Genomic DNA, 27,823 nt, shown 5'->3' with positions numbered 1-27,823 from the left:
ACCTGTTTAGGAGAGGTGCTGGCTAGGGGAGTAGAACACCTGTTTAGGAGAGGTGCTGGCTAGGGGAGTAGAACACCTGTTTAGGAGAGGTGCTGGCTAGCAGAGTAGAACACCTGTTTAGGAGAGGTACTGGCTAGCAGAGTAGAACACCTGTTTAGGAGAGGTGCTGGCTAGGGGAGTAGAACACCTGTTTAGGAGAGGTGCTGGCTAGCAGAGTAGAACACCTGTTTAGGAGAGGTGCTGGCTAGCAGAGTAGAACACCTGTTTAGGAGAGGTACTGGCTAGCAGAGTAGAACACCTGTTTAGGAGAGGTGCTGGCTAGGGGAGTAGAACACCTGTTTAGGAGAGGTGCTGGCTAGCGGAGTAGAACACCTGTTTAGGAGAGGTGCTGGCTAGGGGAGTAGAACACCTGTTTAGGAGAGGTGCTGGCTAGGGGAGTAGAACACCTGTTTAGGAGAGGTGCTGGCTAGCGGAGTAGAACACCTGTTTAGGAGAGGTGCTGGCTAGCAGAGTAGAACACCTGTTTAGGAGAGGTGCTGGCTAGCAGAGTAGAACACCTGTTTAGGAGAGGTGCTGGCTAGCAGAGTAGAACACCTGTTTAGGAGAGGTACTGGCTAGCAGAGTAGAACACCTGTTTAGGAGAGGTGCTGGCTAGCAGAGTAGAACACCTGTTTAGGAGAGGTGCTGGCTAGCAGAGTAGAACACCTGTTTAGGAGAGGTGCTGGCTAGCGGAGTAGAACACCTGTTTAGGAGAGGTGCTGACTAGCGGAGTAGAACACCTGTTTAGGAGAGGTGCTGACTAGCAGAGTAGAACACCTGTTTAGGAGAGGTGCTGGCTAGCAGAGTAGAACACCTGTTTAGGAGAGGTGCTGGCTAGGGGAGTAGAACACATGTTTAGGAGAGGTGCTGGCTAGGGGAGTAGAACACCTGTTTAGGAGAGGTGCTGGCTAGCAGAGTAGAACACCTGTTTAGGAGAGGTGCTGGCTAGCAGAGTAGAACACCTGTTTAGGAGAGGTGCTGGCTAGCAGAGTAGAACACCTGTTTAGGAGAGGTGCTGGCTAGCGGAGTAGAACACCTGTTTAGGAGAGGTGCTGGCTAGCGGAGTAGAACACCTGTTTAGGAGAGGTGCTGGCTAGCGGAGTAGAACACCTGTTTAGGAGAGGTGCTGGCTAGCGGAGTAGAACACCTGTTTAGGAGAGGTGCTGACTAGCAGAGTAGAACACCTGTTTAGGAGAGGTGCTGGCTAGCAGAGTAGAACACCTGTTTAGGAGAGGTGCTGGCTAGGGGAGTAGAACACATGTTTAGGAGAGGTGCTGGCTAGGGGAGTAGAACACCTGTTTAGGAGAGGTGCTGGCTAGGGGAGTAGAACACCTGTTTAGGAGAGGTGCTGGCTAGCAGAGTAGAACACCTGTTTAGGAGAGGTGCTGGCTAGCAGAGTAGAACACCTGTTTAGGAGAGGTGCTGGCTAGCAGAGTAGAACACCTGTTTAGGAGAGGTGCTGGCTAGCAGAGTAGAACACCTGTTTAGGAGAGGTGCTGGCTAGCAGAGTAGAACACCTGTTTAGGAGAGGTGCTGGCTAGCAGAGTAGAACACCTTTTTAGGAGAGGTGCTGGCTAGGGGAGTAGAACACATGTTTAGGAGAGGTGCTGGCTAGGGGAGTAGAACACCTGTTTAGGAGAGGTGCTGGCTAGCAGAGTAGAACACCTGTTTAGGAGAGGTGCTGGCTAGCAGAGTAGAACACCTGTTTAGGAGAGGTGCTGGCTAGCAGAGTAGAACACCTGTTTAGGAGAGGTGCTGGCTAGCGGAGTAGAACACCTGTTTAGGAGAGGTGCTGGCTAGCGGAGTAGAACACCTGTTTAGGAGAGGTGCTGGCTAGCGGAGTAGAACACCTGTTTAGGAGAGGTGCTGGCTAGCGGAGTAGAACACCTGTTTAGGAGAGGTGCTGGCTAGCGGAGTAGAACACCTGTTTAGGAGAGGTGCTGACTAGCGGAGTAGAACACCTGTTTAGGAGAGGTGCTGGCTAGCAGAGTAGAACACCTGTTTAGGAGAGGTGCTGGCTAGGGGAGTAGAACACATGTTTAGGAGAGGTGCTGGCTAGGGGAGTAGAACACCTGTTTAGGAGAGGTGCTGGCTAGGGGAGTAGAACACCTGTTTAGGAGAGGTGCTGGCTAGCAGAGTAGAACACCTGTTTAGGAGAGGTGCTGGCTAGCAGAGTAGAACACCTGTTTAGGAGAGGTGCTGGCTAGCAGAGTAGAACACCTGTTTAGGAGAGGTGCTGGCTAGCAGAGTAGAACACCTGTTTAGGAGAGGTGCTGGCTAGCAGAGTAGAACACCTGTTTAGGAGAGGTGCTGGCTAGCAGAGTAGAACACCTTTTTAGGAGAGGTGCTGGCTAGCAGAGTAGAACACCTGTTTAGGAGGGTGCTGGCTAGCAGATTAGAACACCTGTTTAGGAGAGGTGCTGGCTAGGGGAGTAGAACACCTGTTTAGGAGAGGTGCTGGCTAGGGGAGTAGAACACCTGTTTAGGAGAGGTGCTGGCTAGCAGAGTAGAACACCTGTTTAGGAGAGGTGCTGGCTAGGGGAGTAGAACACCTGTTTAGGAGAGGTGCTGGCTAGGGGAGTAGAACACCTGTTTAGGTGAGGTGCTGGCTAGCAGAGTAGAACACCTGTTTTGGAGAGGTGCTGGCTAGCAGAGTAGAACACCTGTTTTGGAGAGGTGCTGGCTAGCAGAGTAGAACACCTGTTTAGGAGAGGTGCTGGCTAGCAGAGTAGAACACCTGTTTAGAAGAGGTGCTGGCTAAAGGAGTAAAACACCTGTTTAGGAGAGGTGTTGGCTAGCAGAGTAGAACACCTGTTAAGGAGAGGTGCTGGCTAGGGGAGTAGAACACCTGTTTAGGAGAGGTGCTGGCTAGGGGAGTAGAACACCTGTTTAGGAGGGGTGCTGGCTAGGGGAGTAGAACACCTGTTTAGGAGAGGTGCTGGCTAGGGGAGTAGAACACCTGTTTAGGAGAGGTGCTGGCTAGCGGAGTAGAACACCTGTTTAGGAGAGGTGCTGGCTAGGGGAGTAGAACACCTGTTTAGGAGAGGTGCTGGCTAGCGGAGTAGAACACCTGTTTAGGAGAGGTGCTGGCTAGGGGAGTAGAACACCTGTTTAGGAGAGGTGCTGGCTAGGGGAGTAGAACACCTGTTTAGGAGAGGTGCTGGCTAGGGGAGCAGAACACCTGTTTAGGAGAGGTGCTGGCTAGCAGAGTAGAACACCTGTTTAGGAGAGGTACTGGCTAGCAGAGTAGAACACCTGTTTAGGAGAGGTGCTGGCTAGCAGAGTAGAACACCTGTTTAGGAGAGGTGCTGGCTAGCAGAGTAGAACACCTGTTTAGGAGAGGTGCTGGCTAGCAGAGTAGAACACCTGTTTAGGAGAGGTGCTGGCTAGCAGAGTAGAACACCTGTTTAGGAGAGGTGCTGGCTAGCGGAGTAGAACACCTGTTTAGGAGAGGTGCTGACTAGCAGAGTAGAACACCTGTTTAGGAGAGGTGCTGGCTAGCAGAGTAGAACACCTGTTTAGGAGAGGTGCTGGCTAGCAGAGTAGAACACCTGTTTAGGAGAGGTGCTGGCTAGGGGAGTAGAACACATGTTTAGGAGAGGTGCTGGCTAGCAGAGTAGAACACCTGTTTAGGAGAGGTGCTGGCTAGCAGAGTAGAACACCTGTTTAGGAGAGGTGCTGGCTAGCAGAGTAGAACACCTGTTTAGGAGAGGTGCTGGCTAGCGGAGTAGAACACCTGTTTAGGAGAGGTGCTGACTAGCAGAGTAGAACACCTGTTTAGGAGAGGTGCTGGCTAGCAGAGTAGAACACCTGTTTAGGAGAGGTGCTGGCTAGGGGAGTAGAACACATGTTTAGGAGAGGTGCTGGCTAGGGGAGTAGAACACCTGTTTAGGAGAGGTGCTGGCTAGGGGAGTAGAACACCTGTTTAGGAGAGGTGCTGGCTAGGGGAGTAGAACACCTGTTTAGGAGAGGTGCTGGCTAGCGGAGTAGAACACCTGTTTAGGAGAGGTGCTGGCTAGCGGAGTAGAACACCTGTTTAGGAGAGGTGCTGGCTAGCGGAGTAGAACACCTGTTTAGGAGAGGTGCTGGCTAGCAGAGTAGAACACCTGTTTAGGAGAGGTGCTGGCTAGCAGAGTAGAACACCTGTTTAGGAGAGGTGCTGGCTAGCAGAGTAGAACACCTGTTTAGGAGAGGTGCTGGCTAGCAGAGTAGAACACCTGTTTAGGAGAGGTGCTGGCTAGCAGAGTAGAACACCTGTTTAGGAGAGGTGCTGGCTAGCGGAGTAGAACACCTGTTTAGGAGAGGTGCTGGCTAGCGGAGTAGAACACCTGTTTAGGAGAGGTGCTGGCTAACGGAGTACAACACCTGTTTAGGAGAGGTGCTGGCTAGCGGAGTAGAACACCTGTTTAGGAGAGGTGCTGGCTAGGGGAGTAGAACACCTGTTTAGGAGAGGTGCTGGCTAGGGGAGTAGAACACCTGTTTAGGAGAGGTGCTGGCTAGCGGAGTAGAACACCTGTTTAGGAGAGGTGCTGGCTAAAGGAGTAAAACACCTGTTTAGGAGAGGTGTTGGCTAGCAGAGTAGAACACCTGTTAAGGAGAGGTGCTGGCTAGGGGAGTAGAACACCTGTTTAGGAGAGGTGCTGGCTAGGGGAGTAGAACACCTGTTTAGGAGGGGTGCTGGCTAGGGGAGTAGAACACCTGTTTAGGAGAGGTGCTGGCTAGGGGAGTAGAACACCTGTTTAGGAGAGGTGCTGGCTAGCGGAGTAGAACACCTGTTTAGGAGAGGTGCTGGCTAGCAGAGTAGAACACCTGTTTAGGAGAGGTGCTGGCTAGCAGAGTAGAACACCTGTTTAGGAGAGGTGCTGGCTAGCAGAGTAGAACACCTGTTTAGGAGAGGTGCTGGCTAGGGGAGTAGAACACATGTTTAGGAGAGGTGCTGGCTAGCAGAGTAGAACACCTGTTTAGGAGAGGTGCTGGCTAGCAGAGTAGAACACCTGTTTAGGAGAGGTGCTGGCTAGTAGAGTAGAACACCTGTTTAGGAGAGGTGCTGGCTAGCAGAGTAGAACACCTGTTTAGGAGAGGTACTGGCTAGCAGAGTAGAACACCTGTTTAGGAGAGGTGCTGGCTAGGGGAGTAGAACACCTGTTTAGGAGAGGTGCTGGATAGGGGAGTAGAACACCTGTTTAGGAGAGGTGCTGGCTAGCAGAGTAGAACACCTGTTTAGGAGAGGTGCTGGCTAGGGGAGTAGAACACCTGTTTAGGAGAGGTGCTGGCTAGTAGAGTAGAACACCTGTTTAGGAGAGGTGCTGGCTAGCAGAGTAGAACACCTGTTTAGGAGAGGTACTGGCTAGCAGAGTAGAACACCTGTTTAGGAGAGGTGCTGGCTAGCAGAGTAGAACACCTGTTTAGGAGAGGTGCTGGCTAAAGGAGTAAAACACCTGTTTAGGAGAGGTGTTGGCTAGCAGAGTAGAACACCTGTTAAGGAGAGGTGCTGGCTAGGGGAGTAGAACACCTGTTTAGGAGAGGTGCTGGCTAGGGGAGTAGAACACCTGTTTAGGAGGGGTGCTGGCTAGGGGAGTAGAACACCTGTTTAGGAGAGGTGCTGGCTAGGGGAGTAGAACACCTGTTTAGGAGAGGTGCTGGCTAGCGGAGTAGAACACCTGTTTAGGAGAGGTGCTGGCTAGCAGAGTAGAACACCTGTTTAGGAGAGGTGCTGGCTAGCAGAGTAGAACACCTGTTTAGGAGAGGTGCTGGCTAGCAGAGTAGAACACCTGTTTAGGAGAGGTGCTGGCTAGGGGAGTAGAACACATGTTTAGGAGAGGTGCTGGCTAGCAGAGTAGAACACCTGTTTAGGAGAGGTGCTGGCTAGCAGAGTAGAACACCTGTTTAGGAGAGGTGCTGGCTAGTAGAGTAGAACACCTGTTTAGGAGAGGTGCTGGCTAGCAGAGTAGAACACCTGTTTAGGAGAGGTACTGGCTAGCAGAGTAGAACACCTGTTTAGGAGAGGTGCTGGCTAGGGAGTAGAACACCTGTTTAGGAGAGGTGCTGGCTAGTAGAGTAGAACACCTGTTTAGGAGAGGTGCTGGCTAGCAGAGTAGAACACCTGTTTAGGAGAGGTGCTGGCTAGCAGAGTAGAACACCTGTTTAGGAGAGGTGCTGGCTAGCAGAGTAGAACACCTGTTTAGGAGAGGTGCTGGCTAGCAGAGTAGAACACCTGTTTAGGAGAGGTGCTGGCTAGCAGAGTAGAACACCTGTTTAGGAGAGGTGCTGGCTAGCGGAGTAGAACACCTGTTTAGGAGAGGTGCTGGCTAGCAGAGTAGAACACCTGTTTAGGAGAGGTGCTGGCTAGCAGAGTAGAACACCTGTTTAGGAGAGGTGCTGGCTAGGGGAGTAGAACACCTGTTTAGGAGAGGTGCTGGCTAGCAGAGTAGAACACCTGTTTAGGAGAGGTGCTGGCTAGCAGAGTAGAACACCTGTTTAGGAGAGGTGCTGGCTAGGGGAGTAGAACACCTGTTTAGGAGAGGTGCTGGCTAGCAGAGTAGAACACCTGTTTAGGAGAGGTACTGGCTAGCAGAGTAGAACACCTGTTTAGGAGAGGTGCTGGCTAGGGGAGTAGAACACCTGTTTAGGAGAGGTGCTGGCTAGCAGAGTAGAACACCTGTTTAGGAGAGGTGCTGGCTAGCAGAGTAGAACACCTGTTTAGGAGAGGTACTGGCTAGCAGAGTAGAACACCTGTTTAGGAGAGGTGCTGGCTAGGGGAGTAGAACACCTGTTTAGGAGAGGTGCTGGCTAGCGGAGTAGAACACCTGTTTAGGAGAGGTGCTGGCTAGGGGAGTAGAACACCTGTTTAGGAGAGGTGCTGGCTAGGGGAGTAGAACACCTGTTTAGGAGAGGTGCTGGCTAGCGGAGTAGAACACCTGTTTAGGAGAGGTGCTGGCTAGCAGAGTAGAACACCTGTTTAGGAGAGGTGCTGGCTAGCAGAGTAGAACACCTGTTTAGGAGAGGTGCTGGCTAGCAGAGTAGAACACCTGTTTAGGAGAGGTGCTGGCTAGCAGAGTAGAACACCTGTTTAGGAGAGGTGCTGGCTAGCAGAGTAGAACACCTGTTTAGGAGAGGTGCTGGCTAGCAGAGTAGAACACCTGTTTAGGAGAGGTGCTGGCTAGCAGAGTAGAACACCTGTTTAGGAGAGGTGCTGGCTAGCGGAGTAGAACACCTGTTTAGGAGAGGTGCTGACTAGCGGAGTAGAACACCTGTTTAGGAGAGGTGCTGACTAGCAGAGTAGAACACCTGTTTAGGAGAGGTGCTGGCTAGCAGAGTAGAACACCTGTTTAGGAGAGGTGCTGGCTAGGGGAGTAGAACACATGTTTAGGAGAGGTGCTGGCTAGGGGAGTAGAACACCTGTTTAGGAGAGGTGCTGGCTAGCGGAGTAGAACACCTGTTTAGGAGAGGTGCTGGCTAGCAGAGTAGAACACCTGTTTAGGAGAGGTGCTGGCTAGCAGAGTAGAACACCTGTTTAGGAGAGGTGCTGGCTAGCGGAGTAGAACACCTGTTTAGGAGAGGTGCTGGCTAGCGGAGTAGAACACCTGTTTAGGAGAGGTGCTGGCTAGCGGAGTAGAACACCTGTTTAGGAGAGGTGCTGGCTAGCGGAGTAGAACACCTGTTTAGGAGAGGTGCTGGCTAGCGGAGTAGAACACCTGTTTAGGAGAGGTGCTGACTAGCAGAGTAGAACACCTGTTTAGGAGAGGTGCTGGCTAGCAGAGTAGAACACCTGTTTAGGAGAGGTGCTGGCTAGGGGAGTAGAACACATGTTTAGGAGAGGTGCTGGCTAGGGGAGTAGAACACCTGTTTAGGAGAGGTGCTGGCTAGGGGAGTAGAACACCTGTTTAGGAGAGGTGCTGGCTAGCGGAGTAGAACACCTGTTTAGGAGAGGTGCTGGCTAGCAGAGTAGAACACCTGTTTAGGAGAGGTGCTGGCTAGCAGAGTAGAACACCTGTTTAGGAGAGGTGCTGGCTAGCAGAGTAGAACACCTGTTTAGGAGAGGTGCTGGCTAGCAGAGTAGAACACCTGTTTAGGAGAGGTGCTGGCTAGCAGAGTAGAACACCTGTTTAGGAGAGGTGCTGGCTAGCAGAGTAGAACACCTGTTTAGGAGGGTGCTGGCTAGCAGATTAGAACACCTGTTTAGGAGAGGTGCTGGCTAGGGGAGTAGAACACCTGTTTAGGAGAGGTGCTGGCTAGCAGAGTAGAACACCTGTTTTGGAGAGGTGCTGGCTAGCAGAGTAGAACACCTGTTTAGGAGAGGTGCTGGCTAGCAGAGTAGAACACCTGTTTAGAAGAGGTGCTGGCTAAAGGAGTAAAACACCTGTTTAGGAGAGGTGTTGGCTAGCAGAGTAGAACACCTGTTAAGGAGAGGTGCTGGCTAGGGGAGTAGAACACCTGTTTAGGAGAGGTGCTGGCTAGGGGAGTAGAACACCTGTTTAGGAGGGGTGCTGGCTAGGGGAGTAGAACACCTGTTTAGGAGAGGTGCTGGCTAGGGGAGTAGAACACCTGTTTAGGAGAGGTGCTGGCTAGCGGAGTAGAACACCTGTTTAGGAGAGGTGCTGGCTAGGGGAGTAGAACACCTGTTTAGGAGAGGTGCTGGCTAGCGGAGTAGAACACCTGTTTAGGAGAGGTGCTGGCTAGGGGAGTAGAACACCTGTTTAGGAGAGGTGCTGGCTAGGGGAGTAGAACACCTGTTTAGGAGAGGTGCTGGCTAGGGGAGCAGAACACCTGTTTAGGAGAGGTGCTGGCTAGCAGAGTAGAACACCTGTTTAGGAGAGGTGCTGGCTAGCAGAGTAGAACACCTGTTTAGGAGAGGTACTGGCTAGCAGAGTAGAACACCTGTTTAGGAGAGGTGCTGGCTAGCAGAGTAGAACACCTGTTTAGGAGAGGTGCTGGCTAGCAGAGTAGAACACCTGTTTAGGAGAGGTGCTGGCTAGCAGAGTAGAACACCTGTTTAGGAGAGGTGCTGGCTAGCGGAGTAGAACACCTGTTTAGGAGAGGTGCTGACTAGCAGAGTAGAACACCTGTTTAGGAGAGGTGCTGGCTAGCAGAGTAGAACACCTGTTTAGGAGAGGTGCTGGCTAGCAGAGTAGAACACCTGTTTAGGAGAGGTGCTGGCTAGGGGAGTAGAACACATGTTTAGGAGAGGTGCTGGCTAGCAGAGTAGAACACCTGTTTAGGAGAGGTGCTGGCTAGCAGAGTAGAACACCTGTTTAGGAGAGGTGCTGGCTAGCAGAGTAGAACACCTGTTTAGGAGAGGTGCTGGCTAGCGGAGTAGAACACCTGTTTAGGAGAGGTGCTGACTAGCAGAGTAGAACACCTGTTTAGGAGAGGTGCTGGCTAGCAGAGTAGAACACCTGTTTAGGAGAGGTGCTGGCTAGGGGAGTAGAACACATGTTTAGGAGAGGTGCTGGCTAGGGGAGTAGAACACCTGTTTAGGAGAGGTGCTGGCTAGGGGAGTAGAACACCTGTTTAGGAGAGGTGCTGGCTAGGGGAGTAGAACACCTGTTTAGGAGAGGTGCTGGCTAGCGGAGTAGAACACCTGTTTATTAGGAGAGGTGCTGGCTAGCGGAGTAGAACACCTGTTTATTAGGAGAGGTGCTGGCTAGCGGAGTAGAACACCTGTTTAGGAGAGGTGCTGGCTAGCAGAGTAGAACACCTGTTTAGGAGAGGTGCTGGCTAGCAGAGTAGAACACCTGTTTAGGAGAGGTGCTGGCTAGCAGAGTAGAACACCTGTTTAGGAGAGGTGCTGGCTAGCAGAGTAGAACACCTGTTTAGGAGAGGTGCTGGCTAGCGGAGTAGAACACCTGTTTAGGAGAGGTGCTGGCTAGCGGAGTAGAACACCTGTTTAGGAGAGGTGCTGGCTAGCGGAGTAGAACACCTGTTTAGGAGAGGTGCTGGCTAACGGAGTACAACACCTGTTTAGGAGAGGTGCTGGCTAACGGAGTACAACACCTGTTTAGGAGAGGTGCTGGCTAGCGGAGTAGAACACCTGTTTAGGAGAGGTGCTGGCTAGGGGAGTAGAACACCTGTTTAGGAGAGGTGCTGGCTAGGGGAGTAGAACACCTGTTTAGGAGAGGTGCTGGCTAGCGGAGTAGAACACCTGTTTAGGAGAGGTGCTGGCTAAAGGAGTAAAACACCTGTTTAGGAGAGGTGTTGGCTAGCAGAGTAGAACACCTGTTAAGGAGAGGTGCTGGCTAGGGGAGTAGAACACCTGTTTAGGAGAGGTGCTGGCTAGGGGAGTAGAACACCTGTTTAGGAGGGGTGCTGGCTAGGGGAGTACAACACCTGTTTAGGAGAGGTGCTGGCTAGGGGAGTAGAACACCTGTTTAGGAGAGGTGCTGGCTAGCGGAGTAGAACACCTGTTTAGGAGAGGTGCTGGCTAGCAGAGTAGAACACCTGTTTAGGAGAGGTGCTGGCTAGCAGAGTAGAACACCTGTTTAGGAGAGGTGCTGGCTAGCAGAGTAGAACACCTGTTTAGGAGAGGTGCTGGCTAGGGGAGTAGAACACATGTTTAGGAGAGGTGCTGGCTAGCAGAGTAGAACACCTGTTTAGGAGAGGTGCTGGCTAGCAGAGTAGAACACCTGTTTAGGAGAGGTGCTGGCTAGCAGAGTAGAACACCTGTTTAGGAGAGGTGCTGGCTAGCGGAGTAGAACACCTGTTTAGGAGAGGTGCTGACTAGTAGAGTAGAACACCTGTTTAGGAGAGGTGCTGGCTAGCAGAGTAGAACACCTGTTTAGGAGAGGTGCTGGCTAGGGGAGTAGAACACATGTTTAGGAGAGGTGCTGGCTAGGGGAGTAGAACACCTGTTTAGGAGAGGTGCTGGCTAGGGGAGTAGAACACCTGTTTAGGAGAGGTGCTGGCTAGGGGAGTAGAACACCTGTTTAGGAGAGGTGCTGGCTAGCGGAGTAGAACACCTGTTTAGGAGAGGTGCTGGCTAGCGGAGTAGAACACCTGTTTAGGAGAGGTGCTGGCTAGCAGAGTAGAACACCTGTTTAGGAGAGGTGCTGGCTAGCAGAGTAGAACACCTGTTTAGGAGAGGTGCTGGCTAGCAGAGTAGAACACCTGTTTAGGAGAGGTGCTGGCTAGCAGAGTAGAACACCTGTTTAGGAGAGGTGCTGGCTAGCAGAGTAGAACACCTGTTTAGGAGAGGTGCTGGCTAGCAGAGTAGAACACCTGTTTAGGAGAGGTGCTGGCTAGCGGAGTAGAACACCTGTTTAGGAGAGGTGCTGGCTAGCGGAGTAGAACACCTGTTTAGGAGAGGTGCTGGCTAACGGAGTACAACACCTGTTTAGGAGAGGTGCTGGCTAGCGGAGTAGAACACCTGTTTAGGAGAGGTGCTGGCTAGGGGAGTAGAACACCTGTTTAGGAGAGGTGCTGGCTAGGGGAGTAGAACACCTGTTTAGGAGAGGTGCTGGCTAGGGGAGTAGAACACCTGTTTAGGAGAGGTGCTGGCTAGCGGAGTAGAACACCTGTTTAGGAGAGGTGCTGGCTAAAGGAGTAAAACACCTGTTTAGGAGAGGTGTTGGCTAGCAGAGTAGAACACCTGTTAAGGAGAGGTGCTGGCTAGGGGAGTAGAACACCTGTTTAGGAGAGGTGCTGGCTAGGGGAGTAGAACACCTGTTTAGGAGGGGTGCTGGCTAGGGGAGTAGAACACCTGTTTAGGAGAGGTGCTGGCTAGGGGAGTAGAACACCTGTTTAGGAGAGGTGCTGGCTAGCGGAGTAGAACACCTGTTTAGGAGAGGTGCTGGCTAGGGGAGTAGAACACCTGTTTAGGAGAGGTGCTGGCTAGGGGAGTAGAACACCTGTTTAGGAGAGGTGCTGGCTAGGGGAGCAGAACACCTGTTTAGGAGAGGTGCTGGCTAGGGGAGTAGAACACCTGTTTAGGAGAGGTGCTGGCTAGGGGAGTAGAACACCTGTTTAGGAGAGGTGCTGGCTAGCGGAGTAGAACACCTGTTTAGGAGAGGTGCTGGCTAGGGGAGTAGAACACCTGTTTAGGAGAGGTGCTGGCTAGCGGAGTAGAACACCTGTTTAGGAGAGGTGCTGGCTAGCGGAGTAGAACACCTGTTTAGGAGAGGTGCTGGCTAACGGAGTACAACACCTGTTTAGGAGAGGTGCTGGCTAGCGGAGTAGAACACCTGTTTAGGAGAGGTGCTGGCTAGGGGAGTAGAACACCTGTTTAGGAGAGGTGCTGGCTAGGGGAGTAGAACACCTGTTTAGGAGAGGTGCTGGCTAGCGGAGTAGAACACCTGTTTAGGAGAGGTGCTGGCTAAAGGAGTAAAACACCTGTTTAGGAGAGGTGTTGGCTAGCAGAGTAGAACACCTGTTAAGGAGAGGTGCTGGCTAGGGGAGTAGAACACCTGTTTAGGAGAGGTGCTGGCTAGGGGAGTAGAACACCTGTTTAGGAGGGGTGCTGGCTAGGGGAGTAGAACACCTGTTTAGGAGAGGTGCTGGCTAGGGGAGTAGAACACCTGTTTAGGAGAGGTGCTGGCTAGCGGAGTAGAACACCTGTTTAGGAGAGGTGCTGGCTAGGGGAGTAGAACACCTGTTTAGGAGAGGTGCTGGCTAGGGGAGTAGAACACCTGTTTAGGAGAGGTGCTGGCTAGGGGAGTAGAACACCTGTTTAGGAGAGGTGCTGGCTAGGGGAGCAGAACACCTGTTTAGGAGAGGTGCTGGCTAGGGGAGTAGAACACCTGTTTAGGAGAGGTGCTGGCTAGGGGAGTAGAACAACTGTTTAGGAGAGGTGCTGGCTAGCGGAGTAGAACACCTGTTTAGGAGAGGTGCTGGCTAGGGGAGTAGAACACCTGTTTAGGAGAGGTGCTGGCTAGGGGAGTAGAACACCTGTTTAGGAGAGGTGCTGGCTAGGGGAGCAGAACACCTGTTTAGGAGAGGTGCTGGCTAGGGGAGTAGAACACCTGTTTAGGAGAGGTGCTGGCTAGGGGAGTAGAACACCTGTTTAGGAGAGGTGCTGGCTAGGGGAGCAGAACACCTGGAAAAGGGTGATGAAGACGGCTCGTCTGTGGAAATGGTTATTAAATGCATCAAAGCTCCTGGCTCTCCTTTTCCTCTTGTGGTAACCAACACTACTATAGCTCTCTCAGGTTTGCCGAGGCCCTGAAGAGTTCTGGGCAATCAGCCGTGTTTATAGGGAAGCGTGCTGACAACACCCTGGATCTATCCAATCAGCAGTGGCACAGCTCAGACAGAGAGGTGAGACGGGGTCAGGGGGTCCCGTGGGGCTCAGTTGGTAGAGCATGGCGCTGTCAATGCCAGGGTTGTGGGTTCAATTCCCACTGGGGTATGAAAAAGTACCCTCCACCCTACCTCCAACCCCTCCACCCTACCTCCTAACCCTCCTACCTCCACCCTACCTCCTAACCCTCCGAACCTCCACCCTACCTCCTAACCCTCCCTCCTAAGCTCCACCCTACCTCCTAACCCTCCTACCTCCAACCCCTCCTAACCTCCACCCTACCCCCAACCCCTCCTAACCTCCACCCTACCTCCTACCTCCTAACCCTCCCTCCTAACCTCCACCCTACCTCCTAACCCTCCCTCCTAACCTCCACCCTACCTCCTAACCTCCACCCTACCTCCTAACCCTCCCCCCTACCTCCTAACCTCCACCCTACCTCCTAACCCTCCCTCCTAACCTCCCCCTACCCCCTAACCCTCCTACCTCCAACCCCTCTTAACCTCCACCCTCCCTCCTAACCCTCCTATCTCCAACCTTCCAACCCCTCCTAACCCTCCCTCCTAAGCTCCACCCTACCTCCTAACGCTCCCTCCTAACCTCCCCCTACCTCCTAACCCTCCTACCTCCAACCCCACCTAACCTCCACCCTACCTCCTAACCCTCCTACCTCCTAACCCTCCCTCCTAACCTCCACCCTACCTCCTAACCCTCCTACCTCCAACCCCTCCTAACCTCCACCCTACCTCCTAACCCTCCTACCTCCTACCTCCAACCCCTCCTAACCTCCACCCTACCTCCTAACCCTCCCTCCTAACCTCCCCCGACCTCCTAACCCTCCTACCTCCAACCCCACCTAACCTCCACCCTACCTCCTAACCCTCCTACCTCCTAACCCTCCCTCCTAACCTCCACCCTACCTCCTAACCCTCCCTCCTAACCTCCACCCTACCTCCTAACCCTCCTACCTCCAACCCCTCCTAACCTCAACCCTACCTCCTAACCCTCCAACCTTCCAACCCCTCCTAACCCTACTTCCTAACCTCCAACCTACCTCCTAAACCCTCTTTACCTCCACCCTACCTCCTAAACCCTCTTAACCTCCACCCTACCTCTAACCCTCCACCCTACCTCCTAATCCCTCTACCCTACCTCCGAATCCTCCACCCTACCTCCTAATCCTCCACCCTACCTCCTAATCCTCCACCCTACCTCCTAATCCTCCACCCTACCTCTAACCCTCCACCCTACCTCTAACCCTCCACCCTACCTCCTAATCCCTCCACCCTACCTCCTAATCCCTCCACCCTACCTCCTAATCCTCCACCCTACCTCTAACCCTCCACCCTACCTCCTAATCCCTCTACCCTACCTCCTAATCCCTCCTAACCTCTAACCCTCCACCCTACCTCTAACCCTCCACCCTACCTCCTAACCGCCAACCTACCTCTAATCCTCCACCCTACCTCCTAATCCTCCACCCTACCTCCTAACCTCCAACCTACCTCTAATCCTCCAACCTACCTCTAATCCTCCACCCTATCTCCTAACCTCCAACCTACCTCTAATCCTCCAACCTACCTCCTAATCCTCCAACCTACCTCCTAACCTCCAACCTACCTCCAACCTTCCTACCCCTCCACCCTACCTCCTAACCTCCACCCTACCTCCTAACCTCCAACCTACCTCCTACCCCTCCACCCTACCTCCTACCTTCCTACCCCTCCTACCTCCTAACCCTCCACCCTACCTCCTAAACCCTCTTAACCTCCAACCTACCTCTAATCCTCCAACCTACCTCCTAATCCTCCAACCTACCTCCTAACCTCCAACCTACCTCCAACCTTCCTACCCCTCCACCCTACCTCCTAAACCCTCCTAACCTCCAACCTACCTCCTAACCTCCAACCTACCTCCTACCCCTCCACCCTACCTCCAACCTTCCTACCCCTCCTACCCCTCCACCCTACCTCCTAACCTCCAACCTACCTCCTACCCCTCCACCCTACCTCCTACCTTCCTACCTCCTAACCCTCCACCCTACCTCCTAAACCCTCTTAACCTCCACCCTACCTCTAACCCTCCACCCTACCTCCTAAACCCTCCTAACCTCCACCCTACCTCCTAATCCTCCACCCTACCTCCTAATCCCTCCTAACCTCCAACCCACCTCCTAATCCTCCACCCTACCTCCTAATCCCTCTTAACCTCCACCCTACCTCCTAATCCTCCACCCTACCTCCTAATCCCTCCTAACCTCTACCCTACCTTCTAACCTCCACCCTACCTCCTAATCCTCCACCCTACCTCCTAATCCTCCACCCTACCTCATAATCCCTCCTAACCCTTCAAACCTCAACCCTCTCCTACCTCCTAACCTCTAATCCTCCACCCTACCTCCTAATCCTCCACCCTACCTCCTAATCCTCCACCCTACCTCTAACCCTCCACCCTACCTCCTAATCCCTCTACCCTACCTCCTAATCCCTCCTAACCTCTAACCCTCCACCCTACCTCTAACCCTCCACCCTACCTCTAACCCTCCACCCTACCTCCTAACCGCCAACCTACCTCTAATCCTCCACCCTACCTCCTAATCCTCCACCCTACCTCCTAACCTCCAACCTACCTCTAATCCTCCACCCTATCTCCTAATCCTCCAACCTACCTCCTAACCTCCAACCTACCTCCAACCTTCCTACCCCTCCTACCCCTCCACCCTACCTCCTAACCTCCAACCTACCTCTAATCCTCCACCCTATCTCCTAATCCTCCAGCCTACCTCCTAACCTCCAACCTACCTCCAACCTTCCTACCCCTCCTACCTCCTAACCTCCAACCTACCTCTAATCCTCCACCCTATCTCCTAACCTCCAACCTACCTCTAATCCTCCAACCTACCTCCTAACCTCCAACCTACCTCCAACCTTCCTACCCCTCCTACCCCTCCACCCTACCTCCTAACCTCCAACCTACCTCTAATCCTCCACCCTACCTCCTAATCCTCCAACCTACCTCCTAACCTCCAACCTACCTCCAACCTTCCTACCCCTCCTACCCCTCCACCCTACCTCCTAATCCTCCACCCTACCTCTAACCCTCCACCCTACCTCCTAATCCCTCTACCCTACCTCCTAATCCCTCCTAACCTCTAACCCTCCACCCTACCTCTAACCCTCCACCCTACCTCTAACCCTCCACCCTACCTCCTAACCGCCAACCTACCTCTAATCCTCCACCCTACCTCCAACCTTCCTACCCCTCCACCCTACCTCTAACCCTCCACCCTACCTCCTACCCCTCCACCCTACCTCCTACCTTCCTACCCCTCCTACCTCCTAACCCTCCACCCTACCTCCTAAACCCTCTTAACCTCCAACCTACCTCTAATCCTCCAACCTACCTCCTAATCCTCCAACCTACCTCCTAACCTCCAACCTACCTCCAACCTTCCTACCCCTCCTACCCCTCCACCCTACCTCCTAACCTCCAACCTACCTCCTAACCTCCTACCCCTCCACCCTACCTCCAACCTTCCTACCCCTCCTACCCCTCCACCCTACCTCCTACCTTCCTACCTCCTAACCCTCCACCCTACCTCCTAAACCCTCTTAACCTCCACCCTACCTCTAACCCTCCACCCTACCTCCTAAACCCTCCTAACCTCCACCCTACCTCCTAATCCTCCACCCTACCTCCTAATCCCTCCTAACCTCCAACCCACCTCCTAATCCTCCACCCTACCTCCTAATCCCTCCTAACCTCCACCCTACCTCCTAATCCTCCACCCTACCTCCTAATCCCTCCTAACCTCCACCCTACCTTCTAACCTCCACCCTACCTCCTAACCTCCACCCTACCTCCTAATCCTCCACCCTACCTCCTAATCCCTCCTAACCTCCACCCTACCTTCTAACCTCCACCCTACCTCCTAATCCTCCACCCTACCTCCTAATCCTCCACCCTACCTCATAATCCCTCCTAACCCTTCAAACCTCAACCCTCTCCTGCCTCCTAACCTCTAACCTTCCACCCTACCTCCTAATCCTCCACCCTACCTCATAATCCCTCCTAACCCTTCAAACCTCAACCCTCTCCTACCTCCTAACCTCTAACCCTCCACCCTACCTCCTAATCCTCCACCCTATCCTCCAAATCCTCCATCCTCCACCCTACCTCCTAATCCCTCCTAACCTCCAACCCTCTCCTCCAGGTCCTGTCTTCCTTTAAAAGAGGACTAGAGTCTCACTCGTTCAGCGTTGTCCAGTTGTCTTCCTTCTCTGACCATCTGAAGGCTATGATCTCTACTGACCAGCACTACCACACGGTATGAATCTGTCTACCTCTCTGTCTATCATATCTATCACTACCACATGGTATGAATCTGTCTACCTGTCTATCTACCTCTCTGTCTACCATATCTATCACTACTACACGGTATGAATCTGTCTACCTCTCTGTCTATCACTACCACACGGTATGAATCTGTCTACCTCTCTGTCTGTCGTATCATATCACTACTAGAGGTCGGCCGATTAATCGGAATGGCCGATTAATTAGGGCCGAATTCAAGTATTCATAACAATCGGTAATCTGCATTTTTGGACTCCGATCATGGCCAATTACATTGCACTCCACGAGGAGACTGCGTGGCAGGCTGACTACCTGTTATGCGAGTGCAGCAAGGAGCCAAGGTAAGGTGCTAGCTAGCATTAAACTTATCTTATAAAAAACAATCAATCTTAACATAATCACTAGTTAACTACACATGGTTAATGATATTACTAGTTTATCTAGCTTGTCCTGCGTTGCATATAATCGATGCGGTGCCTGTTAATTTATCATCGAATCACAGCCTACTTCGCCAAACGGTTATTTAACAAGCGCATTCGCGAAAAAAGCACTGTCGTTGCACCAATGTGTACCTAACCATAAACATCAATGCCTTTCCTAAAATCAATACACAAGTATATATTTTTAAACCTGCATATTTAGTTAATATTGCCTGCTAACATGAATTTATTTTAACGAGGGAAATTGTGTCACTTCTCTTGCGTTCTGTGCAACAGAGTCAGGGTATATGCAGCAGTTTGGGCCGCCTGGCTCGTTGCGAACTGTGTGAAGACCATTTCTTCCTAACAAAGACAGCCAACTTCGCAAAACGGGGGAGGATTTCACAAAAGCGCATTTGTGAAAAAAACACAATCGTTGCACGAATGTACCTTACCATAAACATCAATGCCTTTCTTAAAATCAATACACAGAAGTATATATTTTTAAACCTGCATATTTAGTTAAAAGAAATCCAGGTTAGCAGGCAATATTAACCAGGTGAAATTGTGTCACTTCTCTTGCGTTCATTGCACGCAGAGTCAGGGTATATGCAACAGTTTGGGCCGCCTGGCTCGTTGCAAACTAATTTGCCAGAATTTTACATAATTATGACATAACATTGAAGGTTGTGCAATGTAACAGGAATATTTAGACTTATGGATGCCACCCGTTCTATAAAATACGGAACGGTTCCGTATTTAAATGAAAGAAAACGTTTTGTTTTTCGAAATGATAGTTTCCGTATTCAACCATATTAATGACCTAAGGCTCGTATTTCTGTGTGTTATTATATTATAATTAAGTCTATGATTTGATAGAGCAGTCTGACTGAGCGATGGTAGGCAGCAGCAGGCTCGTAAGCATTCATTCAAACAGCACTTTCCTGCGTTTGCCAGCAGCTCCTCTGCTTCAAGCATTGCGCTGTTTATGACTTCAAGCCTATCAACTCCCGAGATTAGGCTGACAATACTAAAGTACCTATAAGAACATCCAATAGTCAAAGGTATCTGAAATACAAATCGTATAGAGAGAAATAGTCCTATAATAACTACAACCTAAAACTTCTTACCTGGGAACATTGAAGACTCATGTTAAAAGGAACCACCAGCTTTCATATGTTCTCATGTTCTGAACAAGGAACTTAAACGTTAGCTTTTTTACATGGCACATATTGCACTTTTACTTTCTTCTCCAACACTTTGTTTTTGCATTATTTAAACCAAATTGAACATGTTTCATTATTTATTTGAGACTAAATTGATTTTGATGTATTATATTAAGTTAAAATAAGTGTTCATTCAGTATTGTTGTAATTGTCATTATTACAAATATATATAAAAAAATATTTTTTTTAATTAAATTAATCGGCCGATTAATCGGTATCGGCTTTTTTTGTCCTCCAATAATCGGAATCGGCGTTGAAAAATCATAATCGGTCGACCTCTAATCACTACCACACGGTATGAATCTGTCTACCTCTATCATATCAATCACTACCACACGGTATGAATCTGTCTACCTCTCTGGCTATCATATAAGGACTTGTAATGACATTATATTCCAATAGGGGGCGCTAACTGTATACTGAACTAGTCCTGTTGGATGTAATGACTTTATATTCCAATAGGGGACGCTAACTGTATACTGAACTAGTCCTGTTGGATGTAATGACTTTATATTCCAATAGGGGGCACTAACTGTATACTGAATCTGTCCTGTTGGATGTAATGACTTTATATTCCAATAGGGGGCGCTAACTGTATACTGAACTAGTCCTGTTGGATGTTATGACTTTATATTCCAATAGGGGGCACTAACTGTATACTGAACTAGTCCTGTTGGATGTAATGACTTTATATTCCAATAGGGGGCACTAACTGTATACTGAACTAGTCCTGATGGATGTAATGACTTTATATTCCAATAGGGAGCGCTAACTGTATACTGAACTAGTCCTGTTGGATGTAATGACTTTATATTCCAATAGGGAGCGCTAACTGTATACTGAACCAGTCCTGTTGGATGTAATGACTTTATATTCCAATAGGGGGCGCTAACTGTATACTGAACTGGTCCTTTTGGATGTAATGACTTTATATTCCAATAGGGGGCACTAACTGTATACTGAATCTGTCCTGTTGGATGTAATGACTTTATATTCCAATAGGGGGCGCTAACTGTATACTGAACTAGTCCTGATGGATGTAATGACTTTATATTCCAATAGGGAGCGCTAACTGTATACTGAACTAGTCCTGTTGGATGTAATGACTTTATATTCCAATAGGGGGCGCTAACTGTATACTGAACTAGTCCTGATGGATGTAATGACTTTATATTCCAATAGGGAGCGCTAACTGTATACTGAATCTGTCCTGTTGGATGTAATGACTTTATATTCCAATAGGGGGCGCTAACTGTATACTGAACTAGTCCTGATGGATGTAATGACTTTATATTCCAATAGGGGGCGCTAACTGTATACTGAACCAGTCCTGTTGGATGTAATGACTTTATATTCCAATAGGGGGCGCTAACTGTATACTGAACTAGTCCTGTTGGATGTAATGACATTATATTCCAATAGGGGGCGCTAACTGTATACTGAACTAGTCCTGTTGGATGTAATGACTTTATATTCCAATAGGGGGCGCTAACTGTATACATGTTGATGTCATATCTGTCTAAAGGAACTTTGTATGTGCGTGTCGTGTCATGTGTTCCAGATGTCCCAGCGTCTGAGAGAGATGTGTGTGGTGTTTGCAGGGCCGTTGCCTAGCGACTACACAGAGAGGGACGTGAGGAGGCTGTTCAGCAGCTGTGGAAACGTACGAGCCGTCAGGCTGTTGAACGCTACTCAGAGGGTACGTGATCTAGGATCAGGTCCCCCTTGTCCATTCATTACCACAGTAGAGCTGATCTAGGATCAGGTCCCCCTTGTCCATTCATTACCACAGTAGTGCTGATCTAGGATCAGGTCCCCCTTGTCCATTCATTACCACAGTAGAGCTGATCTAGGATCAGGTTCCCCTTGTCCATTCATTACCACAGTAGAGCTGATCTAGGATCAGGTCCCTCTTGTCCATGCATTACCACAGTAGAGCTGATCTAGGATCAGGTCCCCCTTGTCCATTCATTACCACAGTAGTGCTGATCTAGGATCAGGTCCCCCTTGTCCATTCATTACCACAGTAGAGCTGATCTAGGATCAGGTCCCCCTTGTCCATTCATTACCACAGTAGTGCTGATCTAGGATCAGGTCCCCCTTGTCCATTCATTACCACAGTAGAGCTGATCTAGGATCAGGTCCCCCTTGTCCATTCATTACAACCTAAAAGGCAAAGATGATCCTAGAGATCAGCACTCCTTCTCAGAGATGCTTTATGAGTACAGGCCCAGGGATCTCCAATGGGTACAGGCTTCTGTTCCATCCAAATCATATGTTATTTGTCACATGCTTTGTAAACAACAGGTGTAGATTAATAGTGAAAGGCTGACTTATGGGTCCTTTTCCAACAAAGCAGAGTTAAAGATAAACATGTTAAAGATATAGAAATAGTGACACAAGGAATAAATACTCAGTGAATAACGAATATTATAAACTGGGTGGTTTGAGCCCTGAATGCTGATTGGCTGAAAGCCAATATTTTTACCCTTCTAATATTGAAGACTATTCATGTTAAAAGGAACCACCAGCTTTCATATGTTCTGAGCAAGGAACTTAAACGTTAGCTGTCTTACATGGCACATATTGCACTTTTACTTTCTTCTCCAACACTGTGTTTTTGCATTATTTAAACCAAATTGAACATGTTTCATTATTTATTTGAGGCTAAATGGATTTTATTGATGTATTATATTAAGTTAAAATAAGTGTTCATTCAGTATTGTTGTAATTGTCATTTTTACAAATATATATAAAAAAATATTGAAAAATTAAATAAGATCGGCCGATTAATCGGTATCGGCTTTTTTGGTCCTCCAATAATCGGTATCGCTATTGGCGTTGAAAAATCATAATCGGTCGACCTCTAGTATGTAGTGTGTGCTGGGTGTGTGAGTGTGTGTATGTAGTGTACTGGGGTGTGAGTGTGTGTATGTCTGGGCGTATGTAGTGTGTGTCTGGGCGTGTGTAGTGTGTGCTGGGTGTATGTAGTGTGTGTCTGGGCGTATGTAGTGTGTACTGGGGTGTGAGTGTGTGTATTTAGCGTGTGCTGGGGTGTGTGTGTGTGTGTGGGTCTGGGCGTATGTAGTGTGTGTCTGGATGTATGTAGTGTGTGTCTGGGCGTATGTAGTGTGTACTTGGGTGTGAGTGTGTGTCTGGGCGTATGTAGTGTGTACTGGGGTGTGAGTGTGTGTCTGGGCGTATGTAGTGTATACTGGGTGTGTGTTTGGGTGTATGTAGTGTGTACTGGGGTGTGAGAGTGTGTCTGGGCATATGTAGTGTGTGTCTGGGCGTATGTAGTGTGTACTGGGGTGTGAGTGTGAGTGAGTGTGTGTCTGGGTATATGTAGTGTGTGCTGGGGTGTGAGTGAGTGTGTCTGGGCATATGTAGTGTGTGTCTGGGCGTATGTAGTGTGTGTCTGGGCGTATGTAGTGTGTACTGGGGTGTGAGTGTGAGTGAGTGTGTGTCTGGGTATATGTAGTGTGTGCTGGGGTGTGAGTGAGTGTGTCTGGGCATATGTAGTGTGTGTCTGGGCGTATGTAGTGTGTGCTGTGGTGTGAGAGTGTGTCTGGGCGTATGTAGTGTGTGTCTGGGCGTATGTAGTGTGTACTGGGGTGTGAGTGTGAGTGAGTGTGTGTCTGGGTATATGTAGTGCGTGCTGGGGTGTGAGTGAGTGTGTTTCTGGGTATATGTAGTGTGTGCTGGGGTGTGAGTGTGAGTGAGTGTGTGTCTGGGCGTATGTAGTGTGTGTTTGGGGTGTGAGTGTGTGGGTATATGTAGTGTGTACTGGGGTGTGAGTGAGTGTGTGTCTGGGTATATGTAGTGTGTGCTGGGGTGTGAGTGTGAGTGAGTGTGTGCTGTTTTGGTTCTAATTTTCAGAGTATAAAACTCATTGGACAATCTGAAAGCTCAAACCAAGTTTATTCTTCCCAGAGGGTCAATACATGATGCTCTCAATGGTGCAGCTGTAGACCTGAGGATCTGAGGCCAAATCTTCTCAGCCTCCTGAGGGGGAAGAGGCGCTGTCGTGCCCTCGTCACAACTGTGTGGGTGTGTGTGGACCCCGTTTTTTGGGCACGGGGACAATGGTGGTCTGCTTGAAACAAGTTGGTATTACAGACCAGGTTAGGTTGAAAATGTCAGTGACGACACCTGCCAGATGGTCAGCGCATGCGCCGAGTATGTGTCCAGGTATTCCGTCTGGCCTTGCGAATGTTAACCTATTTCAACGTCTTACTCACATCGGCTACGGAGAGCGTGATCACACAGTTGTCCGGAACAGCTGGTGCTCTCATGCATGGTTCAAAGTGAGCATAAAAGTATTTTAGCTTGTCTGGTAAGCTTGTGTTGCTGGGCAGCTCGTGGCTGGGTTTGGCTTTGTATTCTGTGATAGTTTGCAAACCCTGTCACATCCCTCGAGCATCAGAGGATTCGATAGGATTCGATCTTAGTCTTGTATTGACGCTTTGCCTGTTTGATGGCTCGTCGGATGTCGTAGCGGCATTTCTTATAAGCCTCCGGATTAGTGTCCCGCTCCTTGAAAGTGGCAGCTCTAGCCTTCAGCTCAATGCGGATGTTGCCTATAATCCATGGCTTCTGGTTGGGGTATGTACGTACGTACGGTCATTGTGGAGACGACGTCGTCATCGATGCACTTATTAATGAAGCCAGTGACTGATGTGCTAAACTCCTCAATGTTATTGGATGAATCCTGGAACATATTCCAGTCTGTGCTAGTGAAACAGTAGCTTAGCATCCGCCTCAGCGGACCAGCACGAACACCTGATTCCACTAATCAAAGTCTTGATGAGAACCAGAGTTGGTGACCGGTGATCAAGATGACTTTCCTATGAGTATATGTGCTTCATAAATGTGAGTTTGACCTTTGACCCTGTGATGACTCGGCAGGTGCATGCAGAGGTAGAGTTTGAGCTGCTGGAGGGAGCTGTGCTGGCTGTAGAGATGCTCAACGGAACACTGCTACACAGCGGACACATCGTCAAGGTCTGGATCTGTCCCTCTGTCTCTTGTTTTCTGTTTATCTACCTCTCTTACTCTGTCTACGTTTCTCTCTCCTAACCCCCTCTCCATGTATCTGTCTGGTTTTTCTGCCTCTCTTTTTTCACCTTCTGTCTCTCTCAATCTCTATCGCTTTCTGCCTCTCTTTTTTCACCTTCTGTCTCTCTCAATCTCTATCGCTTTCTGCCTCTCTTTTTTTCGCTTTCTGTCTCTCTCAATCTCTATCGCTTTCTGCCTCTCTTTTTTTGCTTTCTGTCTCTCTCAATCTCTATCGCTTTCTGCCTCTCTTTTTTCGCTTTCTGTCTCTCAATCTCTATCGCTTTCTGCCCTGCCTGTGTCTCTTTCACACTTTGTCTGTCTCCCCACTCTCTCTCTCTTTTTTTCATATTCTCGTTCTAATTTCTCCCTCTGACCTTTGACCTTTGCTTCCAGTAATTAACCCTTCTGTCTTGTTGCTCATGCTCTTTCTGAATGTAAATCTGTGTGTTATATCTCTCTCCTACCTGTCAGGTCCAGAGACCTGTAAAGGAGTCCACGCTGGATCTGGACGTCTTTTTGAGTTCCCTGCAGGATGACCCGCTAAATGCTAACATCATCTACGCCGCAGGGCTAAAGGCTAATGCTAAAACAGCACAGTTTGCAGCCAAAGTCAATGGGACTGGGCTAAATGCTAACGCAGCAGCTGAAGTCAATGGCTCTGGGCTAAATGCTAACATAGCAGCACTCCCAGCTAAGGCGAACCATTCAGGGCTCTTAGAGAAAGTCAATGGAACTTTTCTAAATGCTAAAGCTAAGCTAGCTGAAGCGAATGAACCTGGGCTACATGCTAAAGCAAAATTTGCTAAGCTAGCAGAGCTCTCAGCTGAAGTCAATGGAACCCTGCTCAAAGCGAAAACTATGCTAGCCGAGATAGCAGCCGAAGCCAATGTTGTAGCGAGGCTACATGCTAAGACTGCCGGACTCTGTGAAGAGGACCTCCGTGAGGCCTTCGGACAGTACGGAACGGTTCAGGGCGTAATTCTACCTGCAAAGCACTCTGGAAAACAGAAACGTAGGAGACATGCTTTCTTAAGTGAGTCAAAGCTTCACATGTACCAATACTTTTCCCCCCTTAATTTTAGTCATTTAGCAGACGCTCTTATCCGGAGCAACTTACCCTTGTTGGCTCAGGGATTCGAACCAGCAACCTTTTAGGTTACTGGCCCAATACTCTAACCGCTAAGCTACCTGCCGCCCAGCATCAATGACCTGGGTCTAATTTTAGCTGTTTGAAATATAAAGTATGATTTTAAAATGCAATTTGTTTGTTAATCATTAAATTAAAATGTGTACAATGTGTGCATTTTTCCAGAGTTTGATAGTCCTGACACTGTGGACGCGGTCCTCAGCTCACCTGTGGAACTCTGGGACAGGAAGGTGAGCACTTGCAGAGCCTTGACTCCGCCCCACCTGTGCTCCTGGGTTACTATGATGATGACTGGGTCCGACAGAGAGACACTGGACGAGTCGTCACAGGAAACTGGAAGAGAGGAACAGGAAGTGGCGTGTGTGATGAGGAAGTTGGACCGGCGCGTGGGGAAGCTGTTCAGATCTCTACCTGACAACACCCTCAGCATCGTTCTGCTGCCTGGTCACAGGTGAGAAAAGACACTGGCCCAATCCCAAATCATCCCCTATGCACTTGTGGAGATCTGAAAGGATTTAATTGGTATGAGCAATATGTTGATATCACCTAGCCTATCAGAGGTCAATGTGGAGCTATTACCAGATTTCTTACACCTGTCAACTCATCTCAGATCTGGGCTTAGGGGTTGATTTGAGATCGGGCCAAAGTCATATTAGGACACCAGAGGTGTATCCATTAGTGTACAGCGTAGCAAAACGTTTTGCAAAACCAAAAAACGAGTGTCTCCTTTTGGACAATGTTTAGTTATGGTAGTCCCTCCCTGTTTTGTACCTCTGCTTCCAATGGGTTCCTAGTGAAGACAACCCCTGGTGAGGGGTGAAGGGGTTTTCACAGGATGGGCTGTTTCATATAGAGAGAGGGAACTCAGGGGGCTGTTGTTTCCTATAGAGAGAGGGAACTCAGGGGGCTGTTGTTTCCTATAGAGAGAGGGAACTCAGGGGGCTGTTGTTTCCTATAGAGAGAGGGAACTCAGGGGGCTGTTGTTTCCTATAGAGAGAGGGAACTCAGGGGGATGTTGTTTCCTATAGAGAGAGGGAACTCAGGGGGCTGTTGTTTCCTATAGAGAGAGGGAACTCAGGGGGCTGTTGTGTACTATAGAGAGAGGGAACTCAGGGGGCTGTTGTTTTCTATAGAGAGAGGGAACTCAGGGGACTGTTGTTTGCTATAGAGAGAGGGAACTCAGGGGGCTGATGTTTCCTATAGAGAGAGGGAACTCAGGGGACTGTTGTTTGCTATAGAGAGAGGGAACTCAGGGGGCTGTTGTTTCCTATAGAGAGAGGGAACTCAGGGGGCTGATGTTTCCTATAGAGAGAGGGAACTCAGGGGGCTGTTGTTTCCTATAGAGAGAGGGAACTCAGGGGGCTGTTGTTTTCTATAGAGAGAGGGGACTCAGGGGGCTGTTGTTTCCTATAGAGAGAGGGGTGGATTCTAATATGCTGTCGGTTTGCTTTTTCAGTTCCCATGGCGATGGTCTGTGTTTCCTGGAGGTCAAACAGGGGTCAGCAGCACTCCGTGACCATGCCCACAACCTGATGCTACCTGCATAGGGTTGCAAAAATCCAGTACCTTCCCAAGATTCCCAGAAATCCTGGTTGGAGGATTCTGGATTTCTTGCTTATTCTCTCCTGATTTCGTGAATCTTCCAAACGGGACATTTTGGGAAAGTTAACAGATTTTGGCAACACTTCGCCTGCGATACCATGTTTTACCATCTTTGTGTGCTGTAGCCCAGGAGTGCTGCAACTTGACTAACAAAGACAGCTATAGGCTACGAGAGTATTAAGTTATTTTTAAATAAAGAGATGAGTCTACTTACGAGTGTTCGATATGTTTCATTCAGTACAGGCTGGACAGGGTTTTGTACCCAGGCAACGAATTGAAGGTAAAACACCCTATTGTCTGAAATAACACCCTATTCCCTATGTAGTGTGCACTATGGACACCCTATTCCCTATGTAGTGTGCACTATGGACACCCTATTCCCTATGTAGTGTGCACTATGGACACCCTATTCCCTATGTAGTGTGCACTATGGACACCCTATTCCCTATGTAGTGTGCACCCTATTCCCTATGTAGTGTGCACTGGGTGCACCCTATTCCCTATGTACAGTGGGGCAAAAAAGTATTTAGTCAGCCACCAATTGTGCAAGTTCTCCCACTTAAAAAGATGAGAGAGGCCTGTAATTTTCATCATAGGTACACTTCAACTATGACAGACAAAATGAGAAGAAAAAAATCCAGAAAATCACATTGTAGGATTTTTAATGAATTTATTTGCAAATTATGGTGGAAAATAAGTATTTGGTCACCTACAAACAAGCAAGATTTCTGGCTCTCACAGACCTGTA

The 27,823-nt window shown here is 49.7% G+C and overlaps 1 protein-coding gene across 1 annotated transcript in view; it reads left to right on the top strand.

Moving 5' to 3' along the window:
- The window catches only part of LOC120043216 (RNA exonuclease 5-like), a 33,908-nt gene extending 6,624 nt beyond the window's left edge, over window positions 1-27,284 (top strand). The window contains exons 12-18 of the mRNA XM_038987865.1: window positions 13,170-13,287; window positions 17,484-17,597; window positions 20,830-20,967; window positions 24,177-24,272; window positions 24,798-25,359; window positions 25,639-25,924; window positions 26,930-27,284. Of these exons, the coding sequence (XP_038843793.1) occupies window positions 13,170-13,287; window positions 17,484-17,597; window positions 20,830-20,967; window positions 24,177-24,272; window positions 24,798-25,359; window positions 25,639-25,924; window positions 26,930-27,020 (1,405 nt within the window). The 3' untranslated portion in view covers window positions 27,021-27,284. The remainder of the gene's footprint in view (window positions 1-13,169; window positions 13,288-17,483; window positions 17,598-20,829; window positions 20,968-24,176; window positions 24,273-24,797; window positions 25,360-25,638; window positions 25,925-26,929) is intronic.
- Window positions 27,285-27,823: the final 539 nt, after the last annotated feature.

Source organism: Salvelinus namaycush, unplaced genomic scaffold (assembly GCF_016432855.1).
Source record: "Salvelinus namaycush isolate Seneca unplaced genomic scaffold, SaNama_1.0 Scaffold88, whole genome shotgun sequence".
Lineage (NCBI taxonomy): Eukaryota > Metazoa > Chordata > Actinopteri > Salmoniformes > Salmonidae > Salvelinus > Salvelinus namaycush.
Note: the sequence above shows the minus strand (reverse complement) of the source record. Positions and strands in the feature narration are given on the sequence as shown.